The sequence below is a fragment of the Haematobia irritans genome, chromosome 3 (genome assembly GCF_050003625.1).
Source record: "Haematobia irritans isolate KBUSLIRL chromosome 3, ASM5000362v1, whole genome shotgun sequence".
In the NCBI taxonomy this organism is placed as follows: Eukaryota; Metazoa; Arthropoda; class Insecta; order Diptera; family Muscidae; genus Haematobia; species Haematobia irritans.
In genome coordinates this window covers 94877388-94905351 of record NC_134399.1, presented here as the reverse complement: position 1 = coordinate 94905351, position 27964 = coordinate 94877388, and the positions used below count along the sequence as shown (strand labels likewise).

The 27964-nt window shown below is 30.1% G+C and overlaps 1 protein-coding gene across 2 annotated transcripts; it reads left to right on the top strand.

Annotated features, from left to right (window-relative positions):
- The first annotated feature begins 9 nt into the window (after positions 1-9).
- aspr (asperous) lies at positions 10-27884 on the top strand. Of its 2 annotated transcripts, none has more exons than XM_075302923.1 (7): positions 10-165; positions 7122-7272; positions 7791-8029; positions 9446-9527; positions 26621-27100; positions 27161-27294; positions 27364-27884. In XM_075302923.1, exons 1-7 carry the CDS (start codon positions 163-165, stop codon positions 27607-27609), a joined length of 1335 nt encoding a protein of 444 aa, XP_075159038.1. In that variant the 5' UTR covers positions 10-162; the 3' UTR covers positions 27610-27884. The 2 variants fall into 2 exon arrangements, with proteins under 2 accessions (XP_075159038.1, XP_075159037.1); XM_075302922.1 differs by having other exon boundaries at positions 7122-7353.
- The last annotated feature ends 80 nt before the right edge of the window (positions 27885-27964 follow it).

The window sequence follows — 27964 nt, the reverse complement described above, 5'->3', positions numbered from 1 at the left end:
CAAAACAAAACGACGAACGAAATGCTTATAAAAGCCTGTGCTCAACTTAAGAACTGATCAGTGTTCGATAAAATTCATTTATCGCGAAACGTATGCCTAATTCATCGAATCGAAATACGAATTTATTGTCGCCGTAGTTTTGTTTCGAATACCTATTTTAAAATGGTAAGTTGGTGTAGCTCTCTTTTTTTGTCCATTCTTGGCTTTCTGAAATGGAATGGAGAAACAAAAGCCTAATGTCCTATTAAAGTATAAGTGCTATGAGTGGACATTGTCAAAAGGCAATACTTAAGCCAATGGATTATCTACGTTATAAATTAAAATACTATAGATTCGTGAACGGAAAACAAATTATATCTCCTGAGAAACTTTTGATATAATACAAAGCAATTTTGTTTTACTCTGATAAAACATTGAAGTGAAGTATTCAATTTGAAGTTTATAGTGCTTAGCAAACAATTAGTTGAGTTATCTAGTGATGAACAAAATCGATTTTATTTGATCAGTGGATAATTGAATACTTTTATATTAGAGAGCATTATCTACACTATTAAAAGTGTACCTCAAAAGTTCATTAATGATAAAAAGAAATACAAAAAACTATGTTGGAAATAAATCTTAAAATTCATAAAAAGATGACGATTTAAAATAAAATTGAAGTGTGGTAAATCTATATTTCAAACACTTATTGAAACTAGTGAAAACAAGTGAGAAAGTGTTAAAGTCAGGCGGAAACGAATAATTGCTACACTCGAAAAAAAACAGTAATAATATCAAAAAAGTATTTGTTTCAGAAGATTTTGTGTGATAACAAAGGAAATGCAGTCGCATTGGCTGAAAAGCCAAAAGGGGTAGCAGTTCTGAAAAACATATATTCCTATCCAATGATTTTATACTTGACTAAATTCGATAAATTTTTCCTTGGTCCTTTGATTTAAAAGATTCCACCTTAAATTGTATATATTTACATATATTTACAACTTGACTTTAATATACTGTGAACACTGCAGGGCACCAAAACCAATAAAACACTATTTTAGTTCTTGGAATTTATTAAGTATTAGTAAAAACGAGGAACATTTTTATACACAAATGATGTTTAAATATTTAATAAATTCGTATTTCCTACAAAAAAGTCCATAATTTTTTAAATTTTTTTAAATTTTCAACTGCATATGGCATTCAAGATATTTTTGGAATTTTAAACTCAAATTTTTTCATTCAAACTACACCCAAAAAAAGAGAACCCTCTATTTCACTAAAGCCAATTTAATTTTATTTTAGTTCATGTGGTATCACAATGGACTGAATAGTCTAAGTGAGCCTGATTCACCGGGCTGCCACCTAACCTAGGTTAGGTTAGGTTAGGTGGCAGCCCGATGTATCAGGCTCATTTAGACTATTCAGTCCATTGTGATACCACATTGGTGAACTTCTCTCTTATCACTCAGTGCTGCCCGATCCCATGTTAAGCTCAATGACAAGGGACCTCTTTTTTATAGCCGAGTCCGAACGACGTTCCACATTGCAGTGAAACCACTTAGAGAAGCTTTGAAACCCTCAGAAATGTCACCAGCATTACTGAGGTGGGATAATCCACCGCTGAACAACTTTTTGGTGTTCGGTCGAAGCAGGAATCGAACCCACGACCCTGAGTATGCAAGGCGGGCTGCTAATCATTGCACCACGGTGGTTCCATTGCCACCTAACCTAACCTAACCTATGTTTAGAGAATGTTTCCTCTACTCTAATATTTTTTTGCGTACACTCAAAAAAAAGTTTACTTTGATCCAAAGATTTTCACCTTCCCTTAAGGATTTTGGTATTGATTCCGAGCCAAAGATGCGGCTTCTTTAAAATAATAATCTAGGACCAATAAAATTAAAATTAGGATACAGATCTCATTTATCAAATTTTTATTCTCTTTTCGCGGTTTATTAATATATGAACTCACGTACAAACAAATTCCAGTTTCAAAATCCAAATTATAACGGATACTTCAAAGTAAAAAATGTTTTCTTAATTCAAAAAAAAAAACTTTAAACTAAAGACGCTAAATCCTCAAAATAAGTATTAGCCTATATTTGAAGCGTTTTTATCTTAAATCTATAGTTGTAATATTTCAGTTAATTTAAGGACAACTTCTTTAAATCAAAATGTGTTTCTTTACTTTAAGGAAAATTAGCCTTAGTTGAAAAACATGTGACGTTAAGGGAGGGACGCAAATTTACAAAATTTGTGTCCTAAATTTAATGAAAAAAAAAATTTTTAAGCAAAGATTATAAACTTTATTTAATTAAAATTTCATTATTTTAAAGAAATAAGTCCTTAATATTTTGTAAAATGCACATCCTAAAACGTAGGTTGCGTAGTGTACGTTAATTAAATGAATTATAAAATGGGATAAAAATGTACACAAATGAAGCATAAAGAATTAGTAAATTCCTACTACTCACAAAATAGTTCATTATTTCTTTAGATTTTACTACGAATGCGCCCATATTCAACTTCGTATGGCATTAAAGACATTTTTACAACTTTGATCTCCAATTTGTTACTTCAAACTACAAAATATTTTTTAACAAGTGAAAAAAAAAAATAATTGTGTCTAATAAATTTTCTTAAATTTGTCGAAAAATATTTACTTATTTTTGTGATATCGGCGTGATGTCAGCGTTTGTAATACTGTTTATTTAAAATTTTCTAAGAATAATCTAAATTTTCTAAAATTAACCAAAATTTTTCTTCCTGTTGTATTCTCTGTTTTTTCAGTGTATGCTCTAAAGTAGCTTCCAACTTATTCTCTCGATAATATGTAGCATTTACTTTCACGCCAGACTCGATTAAAACAATATGAGAGCAGCAATATAGATTGTTTTGGAAAATATATCTAACTTCAAATATAGAATTTAAAACTGTAACAAGGATTCGAATCTCGTTTATCGAATTTTCCCCAATCATCATTCAGATATATCGGGTGGCTTATATACAATCCAAAATAGTGAAGCTCTATTTATATATCGTTTTTTATTGTTCAAAAGCAAAAATATCGGAAATAACATCAAATTGTAGAAACTGTTCAGATTTGTTCGAATATGGCCGACAAAGCCATCAGACGCTGTACAAAGCGAAGCTCGGTCTTGAGATGATCGACACTTGTATAATGCCAACAATACGTCAATTCCCTGTGCAAAAGTTGAACTATCATTTTGTTTGTTTACAAACTACTCAATTTGGAATGACTCTCATTGGAGAAAACCAAATTCAATAACTGGTCACTTTCGAAGCAACTCCTTGCCCTTTTCCAGTCTAACTCTTTGTTCTGCTTGAAACATGCAACATTTGAAGTCAAGTACTCTACTTAAAAACAAAAAACAAATTTTAAAAAATGATAAAAAACGCTCTTCTTATTAAACATTTAAAGAAATTTTTGAGGTTACATAATCTTCCATAATAGGTCAGAGTATTACACGATAGTATATTGCTCTTACATCAGGTGATATGTCAAAGTACTTAAAAAATCAACCGCTTAACTTATTGCCTCAAAGGTCTTCTATGCCACTACTTTACCAAAATATTAATTATTCCAATCCAACGATATTATGAAGCCATAACATTTTCTGTATAATTAACAAATATACATATTGATTCATGGTTTTCTTAGAATGATACAATTATTTTTCAAAATATATTCAATTCAATTTTTAAATTTAATTTGCATATTTTTCATCATTTCAAAGAAATAATTTTATAATGTTAAATTTATGGTGGGCGACATCAAAATTTATAACGTGTTTAAAAAAACTCTGACTAAGATTGTGTCTACTGATTGCTTCCGATTTTATTCTGATACACCAAAAAATACAAAAAAGAAATTTCAGACAAACAAAATTCACATTTAATGTAATGTATTTTCTGCAAGAGCAAATAAACCCGAATTTTTGGCAAACGATTCAACGATTGTCTCTGATATTTTTCGTGTGTTTCTAAAGATTTTTTGTGTACCTTTAACATTTCTCTAATTTGTGTAATCGGTCAATTTACAATTTGCCAAATCAGATTAAATTCCATAGATCAAATGCTGTGAATGACTGAAATTTTCCAACAGACCTCACAAATAAAACAAATAAAATTTTATTATCGTGTATATTTTGTGTCCCAAAAACCCCTTTCGGCTACAGTATTTAGTGCATATTACACACACTGAAAAAAAAAAAACAATAAACCCATCAGGAAGAAAACTTTCGGTTAATTTTAGAAAATTTTGAATATTTGTAGAAAATTTTAACTAAACAGTATTACAAACGTTGACATCACGCCGATGTCATAAAAATAAGTAAATATTTTTCGACAAATTCAATAACTAAGTTTTTTCACTTATTAAAGAAAATTTTGTAGTTTGAAGGAAAAACTTGGAGTTCAAAATTGCAAGAATGTCTTTAGTGACATACGAAGTTCTTGATGAACGCATTTTTGGTAAAATTTACAAATTTAAAGAAATTCTGAACTATTTTGTGGAAGACATGAATTTAGTTAATCTTTATGCTTCATTTGAGTATATTTTTTCCTCGGTTTTAGTTAATTTAACTAACGCACACAAAAAATTATTAGGGTAAAGGAAGCTTTCTCCAAACATAATAATTCCATGAACTAAAATAAAGTTAAATTGGCTTTAGTGAAATAGAGAGTTCACTTTTTTTGAGTGGAAAATTGACAATTTTGCAAATTCTCAACACCCTACACTCTAAAACCATAAATGGACAAAAACAAGTACCCATGTTTTCCTAAGTTCCCACATTAAATAAAAAAAAAAAACTATTTTGTGATTGATCATCACCGAAAAAGCATATAATTGTCGATCGAATCGATACAAATTGAACGACTTAATCCATACATATAAGAACAAAGAAGTCACTGCTTAAGTCATAAAACTAAATGCAAACGAAGCTTAATGCTATCGTCAATATTGTGAGAATTTTGAGTTGTTCCGGTAAAACAAAACAAGGTGTGAATTCCCATTAAGATAACGTCAGACATAGAACCACAACAACAACAATAATAAGATGAACAAATCAAATATTAGATAAATGAAGGTATACGACACTGATTTAATTTCGTTGATATGTGGGCGTTTGAATATTTTAGCGTATGAATATTAATTCTCAATAATAAAGAATCCACAAACATCGATATTGATAAATTGAATTATTTGAATATTTATAATAGTTTTAATAATTATACATATGAAATTAATCAAATTTGGAATATGATAACTTGAGGAGAAGACAAAAAAAATTAACTTATATCTAATGGGTAGGATAAAATATTTGGTGAAAAGTGTGTATCTTAAGTCTTCTGTTTTTTTATTTAACATATGACAATTTGTCTAGTTCTCTAAAACAAGAGATAGCTGAAACTCTCTCAACTAATAATTGCTGAGAAGTTTGTGTCTTAAGTCTTTAGTTTGTCTATAAATTTAACCAATATGCTGTAAAGTGTGTATCTTAAGTCTTCTGTTTTGCCTTAATTTAACATATGACCAGGGCTGCCAATAAAATTTCAAGAAAAATCGTCACTTTTTTCGATAAAAATCGTCATAATCGGCACTTGCATTTTAAAAATCGTCAAAAAATCGGCAATATAACTTATATTAAAATTAAACGTATTTTTTGGGTAAACTAAAAACAAAGTACATAAAGAAATCAGTTTTGCATACAAATAACATTACCATAAAAACCATTTTTTGTTAAACAAAAATATTTCGTAATTTTTGTATAAAAAATCTATTTTTCTAAAATATTGTTATTAATTGAGTAACATTTTTAATTATATATTTTGAAACTAAAGAAAAAGTCCCATGTTTTCCAAAATAGGTGATTTTTTATGGTGGTTATTTTTTATACCGTACTAGAATTTTATCATAATAATAATAATAAGTAAAAGTTTCTATTGCACATTCCGTGTAAATCATTATCAATTTTGGTATTAAAACAATTTGAGTTATTTCATTTTAGGTTGTTTTTTAAACAGAATATTCCATCCACTGAACTATTCTCCAGCTATCATCTAATTTTAGTTTTTTGCTTAAAAATGTCTACGTTTGCTGCGGAGTTTGGAAGAATCATGATTACGAATTTTGACAAAATTCGAAAAGCCAAAGTACTCCACGTTCTGTTTCCGAATTTTTTCCCAACATTTTTCAAATTTATTTTAATATTTTCAAAAATTTCTTCAAAGTGTAAAAAACTTAAACTCCATAAACTATGTGTCTAATATCGTTAAAATCGGAAAAAAATCGGAGTTGTCCATTTTGTGAGTAAAAAATCGTCAAAATGCCGATAAATCGGCAAAATTGGCAGCCCTGCATATGACAGTTTCTCTAGTTCTCTAAAACAAGAGAGAGCTAAAACTCTCTCAATTTATAATTGCTGAGAAGTTTGTGTCTTAAATCTTTACTTTGTCTACAAAGTTAACCATTATGCTGTAAAGTGTGTATCTTAAGTCTTCTGTTTTGCCTTTATTTAACATATGACAGTTTCTCTAGTTCTCTAAAACAAGAGAGAGCTAAAACTCTCTCAACTAATAATTTATGAGAAGTTTGTGTCTTAAGTCTTTAGTTTGTCTACAAATTTAACCAAAATGCTGAAAAGTGTGTATCTTAAGTCATCTGTTTTGCCTTAATTTAACCCAGATATGCCGACGGGCCGTTATATTCCTTAGCACACCAACAAGTAGATTAGAAAATGTGAAGCACTGTAAACGCAGAAACCTGAACATAACAGGTGTACTACATGTAGTACGGTCGGCATATCTGGGTTAACGTATGACAGTTTCTCTAGTTCTCTAAAACAAGGGAGAGCTGAAACTATCTCTTAAGTCTTTAGTTTGTCTATAAATTTAACCAAGGTATCATAAGCGTAGTTGAGAAGTTTGTGTCTTAAGTCTATTGTTTTCCTACTAATATTAAACACTGATCTTTATTTTTTATATTAAATGAACCTATATGTTATCTCGTTTGCTAAGCAGTTTGCGCCCTGTTCTACCACAAACCAACTCAATATAATATCGATGATAAATTAAAAATAAAAATTAAACTTTATATTTTTTTATATTTTTTTCAGTTATCACGAACATGGGGGATTCAATTACTCTTAGTATTTGCTATCATTGCTTGGACAAATGCTGAAGACCAAACCAAAAATACCACAACTTCTGTGGATGATAAGAAATTAGCAAAACGTGCTATTTGTAGCACATGCTCATACAATGGACGTACGTATTATACATACGGCGATGGCAGAACAGTGGAGAGACAATATTATCAGGATCCTTATTACACTTATTATTCACGTGGTATAGAAATTAATTCGAAGTAGAAAAAATCCTACAAAAAAATTAAATTTTGTTTTTAAGCACTTCTAAAAATATCACCACTTTTTGTTAATTTTATTGTAATAATTTTCTGTGCTAATAATGTGAGGCACGTAATTGAAGGTTTAAAAATTTTTTGCACCAAAAAATTGTATTAATGTTTGTAAATAATGGTTATCGAATTTAATGTTATGCCAATCACTGTCTGCCTTTCACTACACTCTACCCAAAGCACACACTCACCTCTGCGCATTTTCTGCATTTTTTGTTATATAATTCTAAAACACATACATTAACTCTCACACCTACCACAAATCTCTAAAAATACATTCCATATTTAGTTTGTGCTAATTTTTTAATCACTTTACCTTGCACTTTCGTTACCTCTCCCTTTCGCACTTCCTTCGTACGTAATCTAGATGCGGATCAAGTCCATGGTTGCCATGGTAATCCCTGTGGCGTGAATGCCATGTGTCAGGAAACAGCAGGCGGCCGTCCTGTATGTTCCTGCCCCCCAGGACACACTGGAAATCCTTTGACTCACTGCAATCGCGGTGAATGCTTGGACAATGTAGACTGCCGTAGTGACCTGCAGTGTCAGAATGGCCGTTGCGTAAATCCTTGTGTGGGTGCTTGTGGTGCTAATGCAAATTGTGAGGTAAATATTATTTAAACATTTAATAGAATGTTGTAATGAACAAAAACAGAGGTTAGATATGCCTTTAGTAAATGGTGTCCAAATTCAGAGCTTTATTTATATAAAAATAATATTGATTTAAATACATATTTTATAGAGACAAGTTTACAAAGTTTGACGAAAACTTTATTCAAAAATATTTTTTAATATAATTTAATGAAAAAATCGAAACATGTTTTTCCTTAATATTTCCCCATATTCACATATCCTCTACCTTATGCAGGTGAATCAATTCCACTCATCATGATGTTTTACTCTCCATACCCCCAGAAAAAAAGACAACGACATTTTTTATAGCCAATTTAACTTTATTTTAGATCATGATAATTAGTTAATTTTAGTCCAATGGTGTCCAAATTCAGAGCTTTATTTATATAAAAATAATATTGATTTAAATACATATTTTATAGAGACAAGTTTACAAAGTTTGACGAAAACTTTATTCAAAAATATTTTTTTAATATAATTTAATGAAAAAATCAAAACATGTTTTTCCTTAATATTTCCCCATATTCACATATCCTCTACCTTATGCAGGTGAATCAATCATCATGATGTTTTACTCTCCATACCCCCAGAAAAAAAGACAACGACATTTTTTATAGCCAATTTGACTTTATTTTAGATCATGATAATTAGTTAATTTTAGTCCAATTTTGACAAATGGGAAGAAAATGTTTATTTTACTCTCCATACTCCATACTTCATATAGCGCTAAAGATATTTTAAAAGTTTTTAATTCCAATTTTTTCTTCCAAAATATGAAATTTTATTAAACAACAGATAAAAAATATTATTTTTAATAAATTTTCTTTAGTTTGACAAAAATTATTAACTTATTTGTATCAGTTTGCAATTGACAAAATATTTTAGTTAACATTTTCTAATACAAACTTACATTTTCTTTCATAGTGGCTTCACTTTTTTCTGGGCGTCTTGAACTGAAAATTTCGTAAAATTAATATATTTCCGGTTAAAAAATTATTAATTAAAAAAATTTAATGTTGTATTTATTATGATTTGTAATTTTCATAAAACAATTTGTAGACCAAAGAAAAAGTATTTTCATCCGGGAAGAAATTTTAGATAAAGAATTTCCCCGCTGTTATAAAATATGTTCTCAAATAAACCTGAATTGATGACAAGTACTGAAACCTCAAAACATTTTACAGTTGAAGAACATTTTTGGAGTCAAATGATATGTTCTTTGGTCTAAAATTTCATTCATAAAAATTCATAAAAGAAAAGTCTTTTTTCAATGTATGTTTGTATCTTTTAACATTGAAAAGTACACTTTTTTAGTAAAATATATATTTGTAAGTCTAATTATTAATCACTTTTATATAACAAAATTTTTTTATTTTTTGATCTTTGCAGTCTAGAAATCATGTTGCTGTCTGCAGTTGTCCTCATGGTTTTAACGGAGACCCATTCACTTCTTGCCGCCAAAATGACCCTGGTAAGTTTAAAAATATTAGTTTCAATGAAATAATTAATGGAATCGGTTAATTTTTGAATAAAGTTTAAAAAATGATCCCATTAAAAATTTAATTGAAAATTCTAACGAACTGAATTAAATTTGGCACTCAAAAAAGCTAAAAAAAAAACTTAAATTATTGTCTAACTCAAAAGCTCGAAGAGAATTAAAGAAATCCCTAATTTGCTAAATGAAAACATTAGAGTGCCATCATAGACAGCAGTGGTGTTTACGTTGTGCCCGTAATTTTAACCACAATCAAAAAACCCTTTTAGTATATAAAAGTAAATAGTTTTTGTCGCAAAATCAATAAAAACAAGTAAGGAAAGTCTAAAGCCGACTATATTATACCCTGCACCACTTTGTAGATCTAAATTTTCGATACCATATCACATCCGTCAAATGTGTTGGGTGCTATATATAAAGGTTTGTCCCAAATACATACATTTAAATATCACTCGATTTGGACAGAATTTGATAGACTTCTACAAAATCTATAGACTCAAAATTTAAGTCGGATAATGCACTAGGGTGGAACACAATGTTAGTAAAAAATAAATATGAGAAACATTTAAATCTGGAGCAATTTTAAGAAAACTTCGCAAAAGTTTATTTATGATTTATCGCTCGATATATATGCATTAGAAGTTAAGGAAAACTAGAGTCATTTTTACAACTTTTCGACTAAACAGTGGCGATTTTACATGGAAAATGTTGGTATTTTGACCATTTTTGTCGAAATCAGAAAAACATATATATGGGACCTATATCTAAATCTGAACCGATTTCAACCAAATTTGGCACGCATAGCAACAATGCTAATTCAACCCCTTGTACAAAATTTCAACTAAATCGGAACAAAAAATTGGCCTCTATGGTCATATGAGTGTAAATCGGGCGAAAGCTATATATGGGAGCTATATCTAAATCTGAACCGATTTCAACCAAATTTGGCACGCATAGCTACAATGCTAATTCTACTCCCTGTGCAAAATTTCAACTAAATCGGAACAAAAAATTGGCCTCTGTGGTCATATGAGTGTAAATCGGGCGAAAGCTATATATGGGAGCTATATCTAAATCTGAACCGATTTCAACCAAATTTGGCACGCATAGCTACAATGCTAATTCTACTCCCTGTCCAAAATTTCAACTAAATCGGAGCAAAAAATTGGCTTCTGTGGTCATATGAGTGTAAATCGGGCGAAAACTATATATGGGAGCTATATCTAAATCTGAACCGATTTCAACCAAATTTGACACGCATAGCTACAATGCTAATTCTACTCCCTGTGCAAAATTTCAACTAAATCGGAGCAAAAAATTGGCCTCTGTGGGCAAATGAGTGTAAATCGGGCGAAAGCTATATATGGGAGCTATATCTAAATCTGAACCGATTTGGCTGATATTTTGCAAGTTTTTCGAGACTCATAAAATATTCGGATGTACGGAATTTGAGGAAGATCGGTTGATATACACGCCAATTATGACCAGATCGGTGAAAAATATATATGGCAGCTATATCTATATCTGAACCGATTTTTTCCAAAATCAATAGGGATCGTCTTTGAGCCGAAACAGGATCCTATACCACATTTTAGGACAATCGGACTAAAACTGCGAGCTGTACTTTGCACACAAAAATACATCAACAGACAGACAGACGGACAGACGGACAGACAGACAGACAGACAGACAGACGGACATCGCTAAATCGACTCAGAATTTAATTCTAAGACGATCGGTTAGTATACCGATGGTGTCGACGATGGGTCTCAGACTTTTCCTTCTTGGCGTTACATACAAATGCACAAACTTATTATACCCTGTACCACAGTAGTGGTGAAGGGTATAAATATGGGAAACATTCAAATCTGAAGCAAATTTAAAGAAACTTCTCAAAAGTTTATTTATGATTTATCGCTCGATATACATGTATTAGAAGTTTAGGAAAATTAGAGTAATTTTGCTATTTTTCGACTAAGCAGTGCCGATTTTACAAGGAAAATGTTGGTATTTTGACCATTTTTGTCGAAATCAGAAAAACATATATATGGGAGCTATATCTAAATCTAAACCGATTTCAACCAAATTTGGCAAGCATAGTTATAATGCTAATTCTACTCCCTGTGCAAAATTTCAACTAAATCAGAGTTAAAAATTGGCCTCTATGGTCATATGAGTGTAAATCGGGCGAAAGCTATATATGGGAGCTATATCTAAATCTGAACCGATTTCAACCAAATTTGGCACGCATAGCTACAATGCTAATTCTACTCCCTGTGCAAAATTTCAACTAAATCGGAACAAAAAATTGGCCTCTGTGGTCATATGAGTGTAAATCGGGCGAAAGCTATATATGGGAGCTATATCTAAATCTGAACCGATTTCAACCAAATTTGACACGCATAGCTACAATGCTAATTCTACTCCCTGTGCAAAATTTCAACTAAATCGGAGCAAAAAATTGGCCTCTGTGGGCAAATGAGTGTATATCGGGCGAAAGCTATATATGGGAGCTATATCTAAATCTGAACCGATTTGGCTGATATTTTGCAAGTTTTTCGAGACTCATAAAATATTCGGATGTACGGAATTTGAGGAAGATCGGTTGATATACACGCCAATTATGACCAGATCGGTGAAAAATATATATGGCAGCTATATCTATATCTGAACCGATTTTTTCCAAAATCAATAGGGATCGTCTTTGAGCCGAAACAGGATCCTATACCACATTTTAGGACAATCGGACTAAAACTGCGAGCTGTACTTTGCACACAAAAATACATCAACAGACAGACAGACAGACGGACAGACGGACAGACGGACAGACAGACAGACAGACAGACGGACATCGCTAAATCGACTCAGAATTTAATTCTAAGACGATCGGTTAGTATACCGATGGTGTCGACGATGGGTCTCAGACTTTTCCTTCTTGGCGTTACATACAAATGCACAAACTTATTATACCCTGTACCACAGTAGTGGTGAAGGGTATAAATATGGGAAACATTCAAATCTGAAGCAAATTTAAAGAAACTTCTCAAAAGTTTATTTATGATTTATCGCTCGATATACATGTATTAGAAGTTTAGGAAAATTAGAGTAATTTTGCTATTTTTCGACTAAGCAGTGCCGATTTTACAAGGAAAATGTTGGTATTTTGACCATTTTTGTCGAAATCAGAAAAACATATATATGGGAGCTATATGTAAATCTAAACCGATTTCAACCAAATTTGGCAAGCATAGTTATAATGCTAATTCTACTCCCTGTGCAAAATTTCAACTAAATCAGAGTTAAAAATTGGCCTCTGTGGTCATATGAGTGTAAATCGGGCGAAAGCTATATGTGGGAGATTTATCTAAATCTGAACCGATTTCAATAAAATTTGGCACACTTGACTACACTACTAATTGTACTCCTTGTGCAAAATTTCAACCAAATTGGGGTAAAACTCTGGCTTCTGGGACCGTATTAGTCCATATCGGGCGAAAGATATATATGGGAGCTATATCTACATCTGAACCGATTTCAATAAAATTTTGCACACTTGACTATAGTACTAATTGTTCTTCTTGTGCAAAATTTTAAGCAAATTAGGGTAAAACTCTGGCTTCTGGGGCCATATAAGTCTCTATCGGGCGAAAGATATATGTGGGAGTTATATCTAAATCTGAACCGATTTCTTCCAAAATCAATAGGGTTCTATTCTGAGCTAAAACACATACTTGTGCCAAATTTGAAGTCGATTGGACTAAAAGTGCGACCTAGACTTTGATTACAAAATGTGTTCACGGACAGACGGACAGTGCTATATCGACTCGGGAGCCTACCCTGAGCATTTTTGCCAAAGACTCCATGTGTCTATCTCGTCTCCTTCTGGGTGTTGCAAACATATGCACAAACTTATAATACCCTGTTCCACAGTGTGGCGCAGGGTATAACTATTGGTTCAGTGAAATTAGTAATAGAATTTTTTCAAAGTGTCGATCATCGATTTCTGTGCATATTTTACGAGGTAGAAATTCGACATTTCGATGTACTGACAATCTTATAAAATCCCCCTCTATCCTATGGTGCATGCTTTAAATTTTGTGCTCTTCATATAAACAAATATTTGAATTTAAAATATATACAACAGATGACCTTGATCTTGAACATTGCAATGATGCAGGCGGTAAAAACTAAAATACTTCTCTTTTGTACATATATGGATTGTTCATTCATCATTCAATTCAATGAACGTAAAGACATCATACAATTTTTAAATACTATAATACAATAAGTAGATCATTACTGAGGCTAATAAAATAATCTCCAATCTTCGAACTTGTTGTCCCCGTAACAACAACCCACATTATCGAATGCACAATGACTAACATCAACAAGAATAAAAAAAAATCATCGGCAAACAAAAAGCAAGTGGACTTTTAAGGAAATGCAATTAATGTAGATTTGTGATGTAGTGTCAATTTATTGAATGTTGGACATCAAGTACTAAGCCTGTATGTAGTCTTCTTCTCCATATTTTCGATAGCAGTTAACCTTGATTGAAATTAAATATGTTGAAAATCATTTTGCTTTTTATTGAAATTTTAATAAATTAATAAAAAATATTAATAAATTCAGGCCTACGTTAACAAGGGAAATTCTTTCGACAAAATTAAAAATAACGACAATCCAAATGTTTCAAAAAAAACCCCCGATTAAAAAGTTAAACTTAACTTCAAAATCGACTCAACAACAACTACTACAAGTGTTTTTCACTCAACACAATTTTTAATCATTTTTACATTTTGGAGACTCTAGAGAAAGATATTAGAAGCCGGCAAGGCTTGATCTTTAACAATGTGTGGTAACCAAGGTTGCCACTCCTGCCAAAAAAAATCTACAAACATTTTAAGACAATTTTTTTTGTCAAGATTTATCTACCAACCAACCCAATCGGCCACCACCGATTATTGTGTCGTTTGATAAAAACTATCATGAACTGCATAATCTTGTAAAAAGTGCTACAAAAAATGATTTCTCTATAAAACTATTACCCAATAAATCATATAAAATCAACACATCAGATGCGAATGACTATCGTAACACTACAAAAATATTGAATGAATCCAAAACCACTTGGCATACCTATGAGGACAAGCAACAAAGACCTATAAGGGTTATGGCAAAGGGTCTGTCTCATACCTGTGATGCCACTGAAATCATAGCCAACATAAAAGATAAGGGACTTAAAATTATTAATGCCTTTAATAAAACAAAATTTAAAACTAAAGAACCGCTAGATATGTTTGTTTTATCATTCGACCACTCCGAAGATATAAACAAAATATACAAACTAGATACTGTACTTGATACAAAAATAATCATAGAATCACTGAAACTTCCAAAACTCATTCCTCAATGTGGAAAATGTCAGAGTTTTAACCATACTAAAAATTATTGTTCAAAAGAACCTAGATGTGTCCGCTGCGCTGGAAAACACGAATCCAAAAACTGCACAAAACAAACAGATACCAATCCGAAATGTGTCAACTGTGGTGAAGAGCACCCCGCCAGCTATCGAGGCTGCATTGTAGCTAAGGAGCTCCAAAAAATACGTGAAAAGAAGTTAAAAAATGCCGTAAATCACAATGGTAATTATAACAGTAAAGTCCCAACACATGCTAATCATTTAACCATTCAAGGAAATAAAAGAATATTAGATACAAATGTAGTAACAATCTCAAATAAAACCCAACCATCGAAATCGTACTCTCAAATAACACGCCAAAGTGTACAAAATTCAAATCAAATCAATCAAAAACAAAGTGTACCAAATACAAACCAAATTAATCAAAATCTCCTAACAGAAATAATAATCAAATTAGATAACATAGTATCACAAAATAAAATATTCGAGAACCGCCTCCTCTCTTTGGAGGAAAATTTCAGTTGTGTATTCGAATGAAGTCGAACATAAAAATTATGCAGTGGAATGCCAATGGGCTCCAAAAACAAAAAAATGAACTGATTCAAGTTTTGGAATCAAAAAATATTGACATCTGTTTAATAAGCGAAACCCATTTTACAAATGAATCATACTTTTCTCTTCAAAAATATTCTGTATATCATACTATTCATCCATGCAATAAAGCCAGAGGCGGCAGTGCAATTATCGTAAAAAACAATTTAATCCACTGGGAGGAAGAGAAAATTCAATGTGAACAATTTCAAGCCACAACTATCACTGTAATGGAAAATAACCAACATCTAACTATCATGTCTGTTTATAGTCCGCCGAGACACAACATAAAACATACTGATTACTTAAAATTATTTCAAAGTTTTAAATATAAATTTATAATTGGTGGTGACTTTAATGCAAAACATGTGCATTGGGGGTCAAGATTAACTACAACCAAAGGAAGGGAGCTCCTTAAAGCTGTAAACAAAATTGGATGCAATGTATTCTCTACCGGATCTCCAACTTATTGGCCTACGGATTATTCTAAAAGTCCAGATCTAATAGATTTTTTCATTATTAATAAAATTTCTGCAACACAATTAAAAATTGAAGAAGGTTATGAATTGAATTCTGATCATTCTCCAATTTACTTAACGTACTGCACAGAGCTCAATGTGTATGAAGAAAAGCCAAGACTAACGAGTCACAAAACTGACTGGGAATATTTCAGGACTTTAGTCCAAAATGGAATAAATTGTTTTTCTCAAATAGAAACTTCTGACGATCTTGAAAAGGAAGTCTTAGAATTAACAAACCTAATTCAGAATGCTGGATGGAACAGCACTCCTATTGTAAAAAAACCGTCACTAGGCCACACCTACCCATCGTATATAACAAATCTCATTAAAGACAAGAGAAAACAAAGAAAAAAATGGCAAACAAATAGATCACCGCACGAAAAAAAGAAAATGAATCAGTTAACACAAAAGTTACGTAAAGAAATTAAAAAGTACAATAATAACAAATTCAATAAATTCATATCAGAGCTTGGGCATGACAGTAAAACTGACTATTCTTTGTGGAAAGCAACGAAAAAATTAAAACGGCCAAAGAAATTAAATCAACCACTAAGAACACAACAAAATACATGGGCAAAAACTGACTACGATAAAGCCAACGTCTTTGCCGAACATTTAAAAACAATTTTCTCCAAAATTTCTAACCCAATGACTGACATTACCGGAAACATTGAGGAAGAAATTATAGAAAAAGTTACGATGAAAGAAGTTCTTCAAGAAATAAAAAATTTAAGCTGCAAAAAAACGCCTGGTTTTGACCTAATTAATGGAGAGATCCTTAAGCAATTACCAATTAAAGCGTTAGCAAAACTGACCAAAATATTCAATTCTTGCATTCGCATTCAATACGTTCCAACTCTCTGGAAGGTTGCAGAAGTTGTAATGATTCCAAAGCCTGGGAAGAATTCTAGTCAAGCTAGTTCTTACAGACCTATATCTTTACTGCCATTAATTGGAAAACTATTTGAAAAAATTTTATGTAAACGACTCAACTCATATTTGGAGCGTGAAAAAATCATTCCTAATCATCAATTCGGCTTCCGAAAAGGACACTCTACAATAGAGCAAATCCACAGAATAACTCATGCCATTGAAGAAACTTTTGAGAAAAGGGAGGTATGTTCAGCAGTCTTTTTGGACATATCACAAGCATTTGATGGAGTAGTACACTCGTCATTAATACACAAGTTGAAAAACATTTTACCCAGCAACTTCTGCCTTTTGCTGGAATCGTATCTAAAAGACCGATTTTATCGTGTCAAGCAAGGTTTAGAGTACTCCAACCTTTACCATATTCAATCCGGTGTACCGCAAGGTAGCATATTGGGTCCTATGCTCTATCTCCTATATACATATGACCTTCAGCCTCAGGAAGATTGCATAATAGGCACTTTTGCTGACGACACAGTGATAATGGCAAAAACGCGAAGTATTGAAGAATCAACAACCAAACTACAAACTGCTCTAAACGATATTGATAAATGGATGGACAAATGGGGTCTAAAATTAAACAGTTCAAAATCTGTGCATGTTAACTTTACACAGAAAAAGATACAACCTAAACCTATATATATTAAAGATCAAGAAGTACCTAGAGCTGATTCAGCGAAATATCTTGGTATGACACTTGATGAAAAGCTGAAATGGAACGAGCACATAAAGAGTAAGAAAAAGGCATTGGAAATAAAATACCGTGAGTTAAAATGGTTAATTGGGAGAAAATCTAATTTGTCAATTGCAAATAAACTAATGGTGTACAAACAAGTATTGAAGCCTATGTGGACATACGGTCTACAACTATGGGGTTGTGCTAAAAATCAAGACATAGATATGATTCAAAAATTTCAAAACAGAGTGTTGAGAGAAATAGTGGACGCTCCGTGGTATATAAGGAACAACGATCTGCATAGGGATCTGAATATAAAAACAGTGAGAGAAGAAATCTATCATCAAGCAGAAGCGCATGAAATGAGACTGTTAAGTCACAAAAATGAAGAGATACCACATATATTACAACATATATCTAACCGAAGACTTCAGAGATATAAACCACTTGATTTGAAATTTCGATTCAATCAACAAGGCACAATATGATACTTTAACTCTGTAAATTTTCATATCAATATTAAAAAACTACTAGTTAGTCCCTTTGTAAATAGACTAGTTGTAGTATTATAACTTAAACAATCTATTTTTACTGTTTAAGAATAAAAAAAAAAAAAAAAAAAAAAAAAAAAAAAAAAAAAGATTTATCTACCACAAAACTACAAAACAAATATTTCTAAAGAAAATTTTCTAAAAATTTTATTCCTATTTTATCCCTAAATTTTGTCAAAATTTTATTCCTATAGAAAATTATGTCCAAATTTTATTTTTATAGAAAATTTTGTCAACATTTTATTTCTATAGGCAATTTTGTCAAAATGTTATTTCTATAGAAAATTTTGCCAAAATGTTATTTCTATACAAAATTTTTTCAATTTTTTTTGTAAAGAAAATTTTGTCAAGATTTTATTTCTAAAGACAATTTTGTCAAAATTTTATTTCTATAGAAAATTTTCTCAAAATTTTATTTTTACATATAATTTTCTAAAAATTTTCTCAAAACTTTATTTCTATAGAAAATTTTGTCAAAACTTTATTTCTATACATAATTTGATCAAAATTTTATTTCTATAGAAAATTTTGTCAAAATTTTATTTCTATAGAAAATTTTGTCAAGATTTTATTTCTATAGAAAATTTTGTCAAAATTTTATTTTTATAGAAAATTTTCTAAAACTTTTATTTTTACAGATAATTTTGTCAAAATTTTATTTCTATAGAAAATTTTCTCAAAACTTTATTTCTATAGAAAATTTTATCAAAACTTTATTTCTATAGGAAATTTTTTCAAAATTTTATTTCTATAGAAAATTTTATCAAAATTTTATTTCTATAGGAAATTTTGTCAAAATTTAATTTCTATGGGAAATTGTGTCAAATTTTTATTTCTATACAAAATTTTGTCAAGATTTTATTTCTAAAGCCAATTTTGTCAAAATTTTATTTCTATAGAAAATTTTTTCAAAATTTTATTTTTACATATAATTTTCTAAACATTTTCTCAAAACTTTATTTCTATAGAAAATTTTGCCAAAACTTTATTTCTATACATAATTTAATCAAAATTTTATTTCTATTGAAAATTTTGTCAAGATTTTATTTTATTTATTTAAGAAAATTTTGTCAAAATTTTATTTTTATAGAAAATTTTTTAAAAATTTTATTTTTACAGATAATTTTCTCAAAATTTTATTTCTATAGAAAATTTTCTTAAAACTTTATTTCTATAGAAAATTTTGTCAAAACTTTATTTCTATAAAAAATTTTGTCATAATTTTATTTCTATAGAAAATTTTGTCAAAATTTTATTTCTATAGAAAATTTTGTCAAAATTTTATTTCTATAGAAAATTTTGTCAAAATTTTATTTCTATAGAAAATTTTGTCAAAATTTTATTTCTATAGAAAATTTTGTCAAAATTTTATTTCTATAGAAAATTTTGTCAAAATTTTATTTCTATAGAAAATTTTGTCAAAATTTTATTTCTATAGAAAATTTTGTCAAAACTTTATTTCTATAGAAAATTTTGTCAAAATTTTATTTCTATAGAAAATTTTATCAAAATTTTATTTCTATAGAAAATTTTGTCAAAACGTTATTTCTATAGAAAATTTTGTCAAATTTTTATTTATACAGAAAATAATGTCAACATTTTATTTCTATAGAAAATTTTCTCAAAATTTTATCCAACTAAATATCATGAAAATCGATCCCAAAACAAAATTAGTTATCATTTTCACTTCTGATTTACAAGATCGTGTGAAAATGAAACCTAACTAAGGCAAAAGTATGAAGTTTCAAAAAAAAATTAAATACATGTTATTGGATACCCAACATTATACATTTTTGTTAAGTCAGTAAATCGCGTGTTTTACGAAGTAGTCTCTAACTTAATTATGCTTATTAATATGGAAGTATATGTGACGTTTTGTATTCGTCTGAGACCCCGGCCGAAGGCTTTCCACCCGCTTTGGTCCTTAAACCCCAGACAAAGGCCGTCGACCGCTACTGGCTTGAGTGCATGGTTAGTCCGTTTTGGATCTATGTGGATCCAAAGCTATTCGGAACAACTAAAGAACCACGCAAGAAACAAAAGTGATACAATATGTTATAATGCTATTTGAAGCAATATAGTATATAAATAGTTGTGTAGTTGCGACCATTGTCAGATCCCGGAAAGCCACAATGAGCATCAATTGAAAAATAAAGTCAAATCTCAAAAAGGGGCTTAATTTTCATTCAAAATATTGAGGTTCTTTTTCATAATGCAAAATTATTCCCCAAAAAAAAAACATAAAAATTTGGTGTCGTTATTTCCCATATAATTGTTGAGGCCTCATTTCATTAGGTTTTTGAACTTTTTTCCATGGGCCCCATATTTTGAATATGGGCCAAGCAAACAATTTAGATTCGTGTTTTTGACTCCTCTTAGTTTCGTTCATTTTATTTTACAAACACGTACAAATTACATTTCACATTTGTATTCATTAGTCGTCATACAATAAAAACAATAACATACTATTAATTTTATTTTTGTCCGGAACTATTTATTCATTTAAACATGTAACAAAGGGTAGGTGTTTTTACGACACCTACCTCATGTAAATATTGTTTTCGTAAGAAAGTAGTCCGACATAATGTAAGGGCGTTTTAATTTTTCTTATATTTTCTTATATGAATAATTGTTTAGTATACTCAAAGAAACTTGTTAGAATTTGCAGTTGATGACATTTGTCGTGTGCAATTTTACGCTGTTTACAATATATATGAGAATATACACTGTAAGAAACAATGTGACAATGTAATAGAGAAAACGTATTTCCTTGATATGAAGATTATTTACTTGAACAAAAGTTCATAAATTTTATCTTAGAGCAAGGAGTTTCAGCTTTAGAGTGGATATTTTTTATAGAAAACGAAACTTTAATGAACTGAAGTCAACTGGTCTTTAATAAATCTGATATAATATAAATACATATAAATTAATAAATCCTCAATATTATAGAAATCATCTTTGAGTTGGATGATTTTTGATAATTAAAAATTCCCGAAATTCTAAAAAATTAGAATTTTTAAACGTCAACTTCATCATAAAAGTATCCTTTATTTAAAGTCTGTCATGTTGCCCTTAGAAACAAATCAACGGTAGTGATTTTAGTTAAATTTTGCCAAATTATTTTAAATATATTTGTCTTACTTAATGGCACGAACTAAAAATGAGAAAAAAAGTTTTACACAAATGAAGTACACAATTTTACTATGTAAATTCGAAATTCGCACAAATAAGTTCATTTTTTTCCCAATTGGGTAAATATTATTTAAATTGTGTCTGTCTTCTGTCTTCGGATAGTGTTTCTTCACTATACAGTCGAAGCTCGGTTTAACGAACGATATATTGTCAGGCCCTTTCGTTATTTCGAAAAATTCGTTAAATCGAACGGGAATATTAAATGTTAACTTTTATTGAAAATCGTAGTTTTTTACCAGATGAGTGAAAATTCATAAGTATTTGGCAAAATCAAACTACAGAGGCACTTAAAAAATATTGATTTAAATAATCCTTAAAAACTGATGAACTTGATACATCTAGTTGAGGTTAGATTGAAAAGAGGATCCAAGATTCGCTTTCTTATGGGGGCCTATATACACCCATGTCAATATTTGTGTGCTCTAACTTCTTAGCGTAATTTGTTTCCAGTCTCCGGTTTCAAGATGGGCCAGGCATAGGTAGTTTTCATAGTAACATCTTCCTAAACGTCCTACAAGCTCCTGTCGGCATAGATGTATGTTACTCTCAACGTACCAGCACCAAAAAAAAAGTTTTTCAGCCGTAGGTTATCCCTCCCACAAATGATGTTGACATTCCTGTGTATTTCTTAATTTCTCTTCAGCTATAAGAACTAAATATAGGATCGGGTAGTACCATTATTAAGAGAAAAATTCACCACCTGTCCAATTAGCGATCCTACGAAAATTTTGTGTATATTGCCACTAACGGACCTATCAGAGGACTAGTACCAGTGCTCCAGTTTGTCGCAGTTTTTAAATTTTCATAAAAATTATAGAGTTTTAAACTCTTTTGATTTTTAAGTTTTATTGGATCTAGACATATAGCTATGGGTCAACATATTCCAATAGTTTTTCTTTCTGATGCAATTGGGATGATAAAAATAATACCTTTTCCTAAGGGTGTGTCCCAGACTGGTTCATGAGCAGCTGTCTAGTCCAACTAAGTTCTCTCAAGTCATGTGCTTTGGAATGAGTCCAAGCCGTGTCCTGCAGTGTAAATTTACCCCCGTCAATGACAAACCCGTGTTCCTTCCATACGTTTCGAACAGAACTGGGACCGGTCTATTCACAGGACTACTATTCAGGGAGTAGTCCTGTACCGGTCCTGGGGTAGATTCATTTCCGTAACGGAGCTGTCATCTATCTAACCTAACTTTACCTAATTACCCGGCCATTGAATATGTGTTTCCAAACATATGATGTAATCTAAATATCTTGGGAATGCCGTACTTTGTGGATATTTCCTAAGGAATTAAGTCATTCTCAAAATCGTCAAATATTGCTTACTTTGTGTTGTTTATTTTCTTAAGATTCAAAGCATTTTCGTTAAATCGAACGTAAATTTTGTTCAACCGTTCGTTATTTAGAGTACTCAACGTTAAGAATTGGTACTTTCGTTAAATTGGATTTTCGCTAAATGGGATATTCGTTAAACAGAGCTTCGACTGTATTTTCTTTCATTCCGGTTTTTTTTGTGTAATGAATACCTAATGCATAAACGATTGCACTGGATTGCAGTGTACTGTCAATGAGATTATGAATAACATATTTATAATGGATGTCAATTTATTTTGAGTTAAAATCGAATGTAAGTTGAAGCTATATATAAACAACAATATAAATAACTAAGTAAATCAATTATAATAAAGAAATACATTTTAATGTGAGACATGATATAAACATTGTTTAGAAAATGTAACCCATATTTCAATTGCAATATGGGTTTTGATTTATATATATAAAAAAAAAAGACTTAAGAAACAAACTTGAAATCAATTTGAGGTTCATAAGCCCTAAGTGACGTGACAACAAAATACACATTATTTATATCGAGTTGAGAGTAGAATTTTCGTGTGATATAACGTTTGTCTTTTACAAGTATTAAAAATCAACTTGGACTTGGATAGATGATGTTGTTATTTGAAACATGCTGATATCAGCCAGAGAAGATATATGATTACCTCAAATATAATTTAAGAGCAAAATGAATGGGGAAAATGGGAACCAAGTTATTTATTGGTCAATTATGTAACTGGTTTTGACAAGCATATTTGTTGAGTTTTTAGAGTTTTTGGAAAATTAAAATAACACACACACACACATAAAATTCAGAAAAAATGGAATCGATAGTACGGTCCATATAATTTAATGTTTGAAGAATATTTCATGCACATGTTGACTACTGCGCTCCAGCAAAAAATAGTCTAAAGGCTAAATCGCACGATCCAGGCGGTCAATGGACCGCTCCTGAACGTGAAATAAAATGTATTCTCTTGTTGAAATCAGGCTCTTGAATTTTGGGTAAAAATAGTTGGATATTATTTCACGATAGCGCCCACCATTCATAGTTTCGTTACGATTCTGACAAAATTTTCTATAGAAATAAAATTCTGACAAAATTATCTGTAGAAATAACTTTTGACAAAATTTTCTATAGAAATAAAATTTTTACAACATTTTTTATAGAAATGAAATGTTGACAAAATTTTGTATAGAAATAAAATTTGGACAACATTTTAATACAAAAAAAAAGACCGGATAAATTATCTAAAAACAAAAAAAAATTGAGAAAATTTTCTATAGCAATAACATTTTGATAAATTTTATATTGAAATAAAATTTTGACAAAATTTTGTATATAAATTAAGTTTTGACAAAGTTTTCTATAGAAATAAAGTTTTGACAAAGTTTTCTAAAGTTTCAGCTTAAAACCATTGCGTTGACTAAACTACAAGAGTAGATTAACCAACTGAGAAAAATTATATTTGTCAAATTTATTTGGACAAAGCTCTATAGACTGCAAGATGGTTGGATGGACGGCCGTTTCGGAATGACCACATTCCTAATCAGCATCCTCTACTTGCAGCGAAACTATCAACCAATTATCAGAATAAATTCGGGAAATTCACTAAACCCAAAGTAAATTACACTCGAACCTTCCGAAAACAAGGTTTCTGATAGTCGGCTTTGACTAAATAAATGTTGTACAAATACATATATCACTTTTCCTTTGCCAAAGTCAAACAGATAGTTTTAATCTGAAATTAAAACAACAAAAAGGAAATAAAATTTTGACAAAATTTTCTATAGAAATAAAATTTTGAAAAAAATTTTCTATTGAAAAAAATTTTTGACAAAATTATCTATAGAAATAAAATGTTGACAAATTTTTCTATAGAAATAAAATTTTGACAGAATTATATATAGAAATAAAATTTTGACAAAAATTTTTATAGAAATAAAATTTGAAAAAAAATGTTGACAAATATCTATAGAAATAAAATTTTGACAAAATTTTCTATAGAAATAAAATTTTGACAAAATTTTTTATAGAAATAAAATTTTGACAAAATTTTCTATTGAAAAAAAAAATACAAAATTATATATAGAAATAAAATGTTGACAAAGTTTTCTATAGAAATAGAATGTTGACAGAATTATCTATAGAAATAAAATTTTGACAAAATTATTTATAGAAATAAAATGTTGACAAAGTTTTCTATAGAAATAAAATTTTGACAGAATTATCTATAGAAATAAAATTTTGACAAAATTTTCTATGGAAATAAAATATTGACAAAATTTTCTATAGAAATAAAAATTAGAAATAAAATTTTGACAAAATTATTTATATAAATAAAATGTTGACAAAGTTTTCTATAGAAATAAAATTTTGACAGAATTATCTATAGAAATAAAATTTCGACAAAATTTTCTATGGAAATAAAATATTGACAAAATTTTCTATAGAAATAAAATTTTGACAAAATTTTCTATAGGAATAAAATTTTGACAAAATTTTCTATAGAAATAAAATTTTGACAAAATTTTCTATAGAAATAAAATTTTGACAAAATTTTCTGCAGAAATAAAATTTTGACAATATTTTCTATTGAAAAAAAAATTTACAAAATTATCTATGGAAATAAAATGTTGACAAATGTTTCTATAGAAATAGAATTTTGACAGAATTATCTACAGAAAAAAAGTTTTGACAAATTTTTCTATAGAAATAAAATTTTGACAAAATGTTCTATTGAAATTTTGTCAAAATAAAATGTGACAAAATTTTCTATTGAAAAAACAATTTTACAAAATTATCTATAGAAATAAAATGTTGACAAATTTTTCTATAGAAATAGAATTTTGACAGAATTACCTACAGAAAAAAAAATTGACAAAATGTTGACAACATTTTTTATAGGAATAAAATTATTACAAAATTATGACAAAATTTTCTATAGAAATAAAATTTTGTTGTTGTTTGATAGTTGACCTTTAAATTGTTAATTATATTTGTTTAGTTCGGCTTGAGGTCATATGAATAAAAATAGATGTTGTTGTTTTTGTTGAGTTGTATTTTTATTTAAAATTATCCAATATTTCGAATTTACAACTTGTAAATTTACTCGTTTGCGAATAAATTCATTGTTCTTTACTTCTAAAAAAAATTCTCTGAAGGCGAACATCGGAGATGTTCCGAAATATTGGATAATTTTAAATAAATAAAATTAATATAAATAAAATTTTGACAAAATGTTCTATAGAAATAAAATTTTGACAACATTTTCTATAAAAAATAAAATATTGACAAAATTTTCTGTTGAAATAAAATTTTGACAAAATATTCTATAGAAATAAAATAAAATTTTATTTCTGTAGAAATACAATTTTGACAAAAACCAAAATCGTACCTATTGAGCCAAAAATTGGCTTTGTCACCCTGTATGATTGAAAACATGGAGCACCATGAGGGAGGAGAAATGTATGATATCAACCAACTTGGGTGACATGACGTTTACTGATAAAAAATACGTACGAGATGTTTTTAAATCGAAAAGTTTTTAAAATTTCCGCTTAATGTTAGGATTTTGGTATCGATCCGATCAAGGGAAATTTGAAATTTGGTTGATGATATAAACCGAATTGGCTTCTTTAGGATAAGATTATCATATCGATCATCCCATCTTCTTGAATTATAATTTGATTGTGATAAGCAAACATCTGCTGGAGAGTCTGATAATCGTAATTCAATTTGGAACTATAAGTCCAGTCAAATTTAGAACAATTTTTTTTTAGATTAACAAAAAAATGTATATATCTCACTTCAAATTTAATTATCTGTAATTTATCTTGTTTCAGAGGAACAATGTCATCCCAGTCCTTGTGGTGTTAATGCTAAATGTGAAATTGTAAATAGTGTACCAACATGCTCATGTTTGCCAGGTTTTGTGGGTAATCCCTTGAGTGGTTGTCGTCATGAATGCGATCATGATGGAGATTGTAGTGCCCGTGATATGTGCAGTAATTTTAAGTGTGTTCCTGCATGTACACAATGTGGTACTGGAGCTACTTGCAACACCGTGACAGCACATCGTGCCGTATGTGAATGTCCCAAAGGATACATCGGTAGCCCATACACCGAATGTCGTCCTGAATGTTATGGTGATTCGGATTGTCCCGCTTCAAGACCTGCCTGTTTCTATGGCATTTGTAAGAACACATGTGATGGAGCTTGCGGAGTGGGAGCTGATTGTAATTTAAGAGGTTTGACCCCAGTATGCAGTTGTCCACGGGACATGACTGGTGATCCTTTCGTTCGTTGTAGACCATTCACAAAAGGTAAGGAAATTGAGTAAAATAATGTTGGGAGTAGTTACTACATAAATATTCTCATTACAGCTGATTTGTGTGAGCCCAATCCTTGTGGTACAAACGCAATTTGCATACCCGGTCATGATAATACCGGACGTGAGCGTCCTGTATGCAATTGTTTACCTGGCCACACTGGAAATCCTCTTAGCTATTGTTCAAGAGTAAGTTTTCCCAATAATTTTCCGTAGTTATAAAATTTTAGTGGTTTTTTCTCTCATTATGTGCCATAGGGTGAATGTTTGAGTAACAATGAATGCCCCGACAATAAGGCCTGCATTAACTATCGTTGTGTTAATCCTTGCATTGGCAAATGCGGCACTGGTGCTATCTGCGAACCCAAATCACATTTGGCTGTTTGTAAATGTCCCCATGGATTCTCTGGTGATGCTTTGGTGTCATGTCGTCAAACCCAAAGACACGCAGTAGCCAGATACAATAATGATGTTGGTGCTGGATGTCATACATGTGGCAAATAATTTCGAAAATATTAATAACAAAACTGCCACCTTCGAAGCCATTTACCCAGTCATTATATCGATATAGTCCCACAAATATTACAATTTTCTTAACTTGTCCTAGTGTTTTATATTTAATTTTACACCCTTATGTATATTTTTTTTTAACTTAATATAACTTTTTGTTTTCTTTTTGTATTTTACATATAATAATTTATTGCTACTCATAGTTATGCTGGAATATGTAAATATAATAAATTGATTAAGTAATTATTACTGCATTTTAACATAGAAAACATATTTTATTATAGCCTTTATTTAATGGTTGAAATATCTAAAGGTGGATACTATGTTCGGTTTACGCGCCGAAAACCAG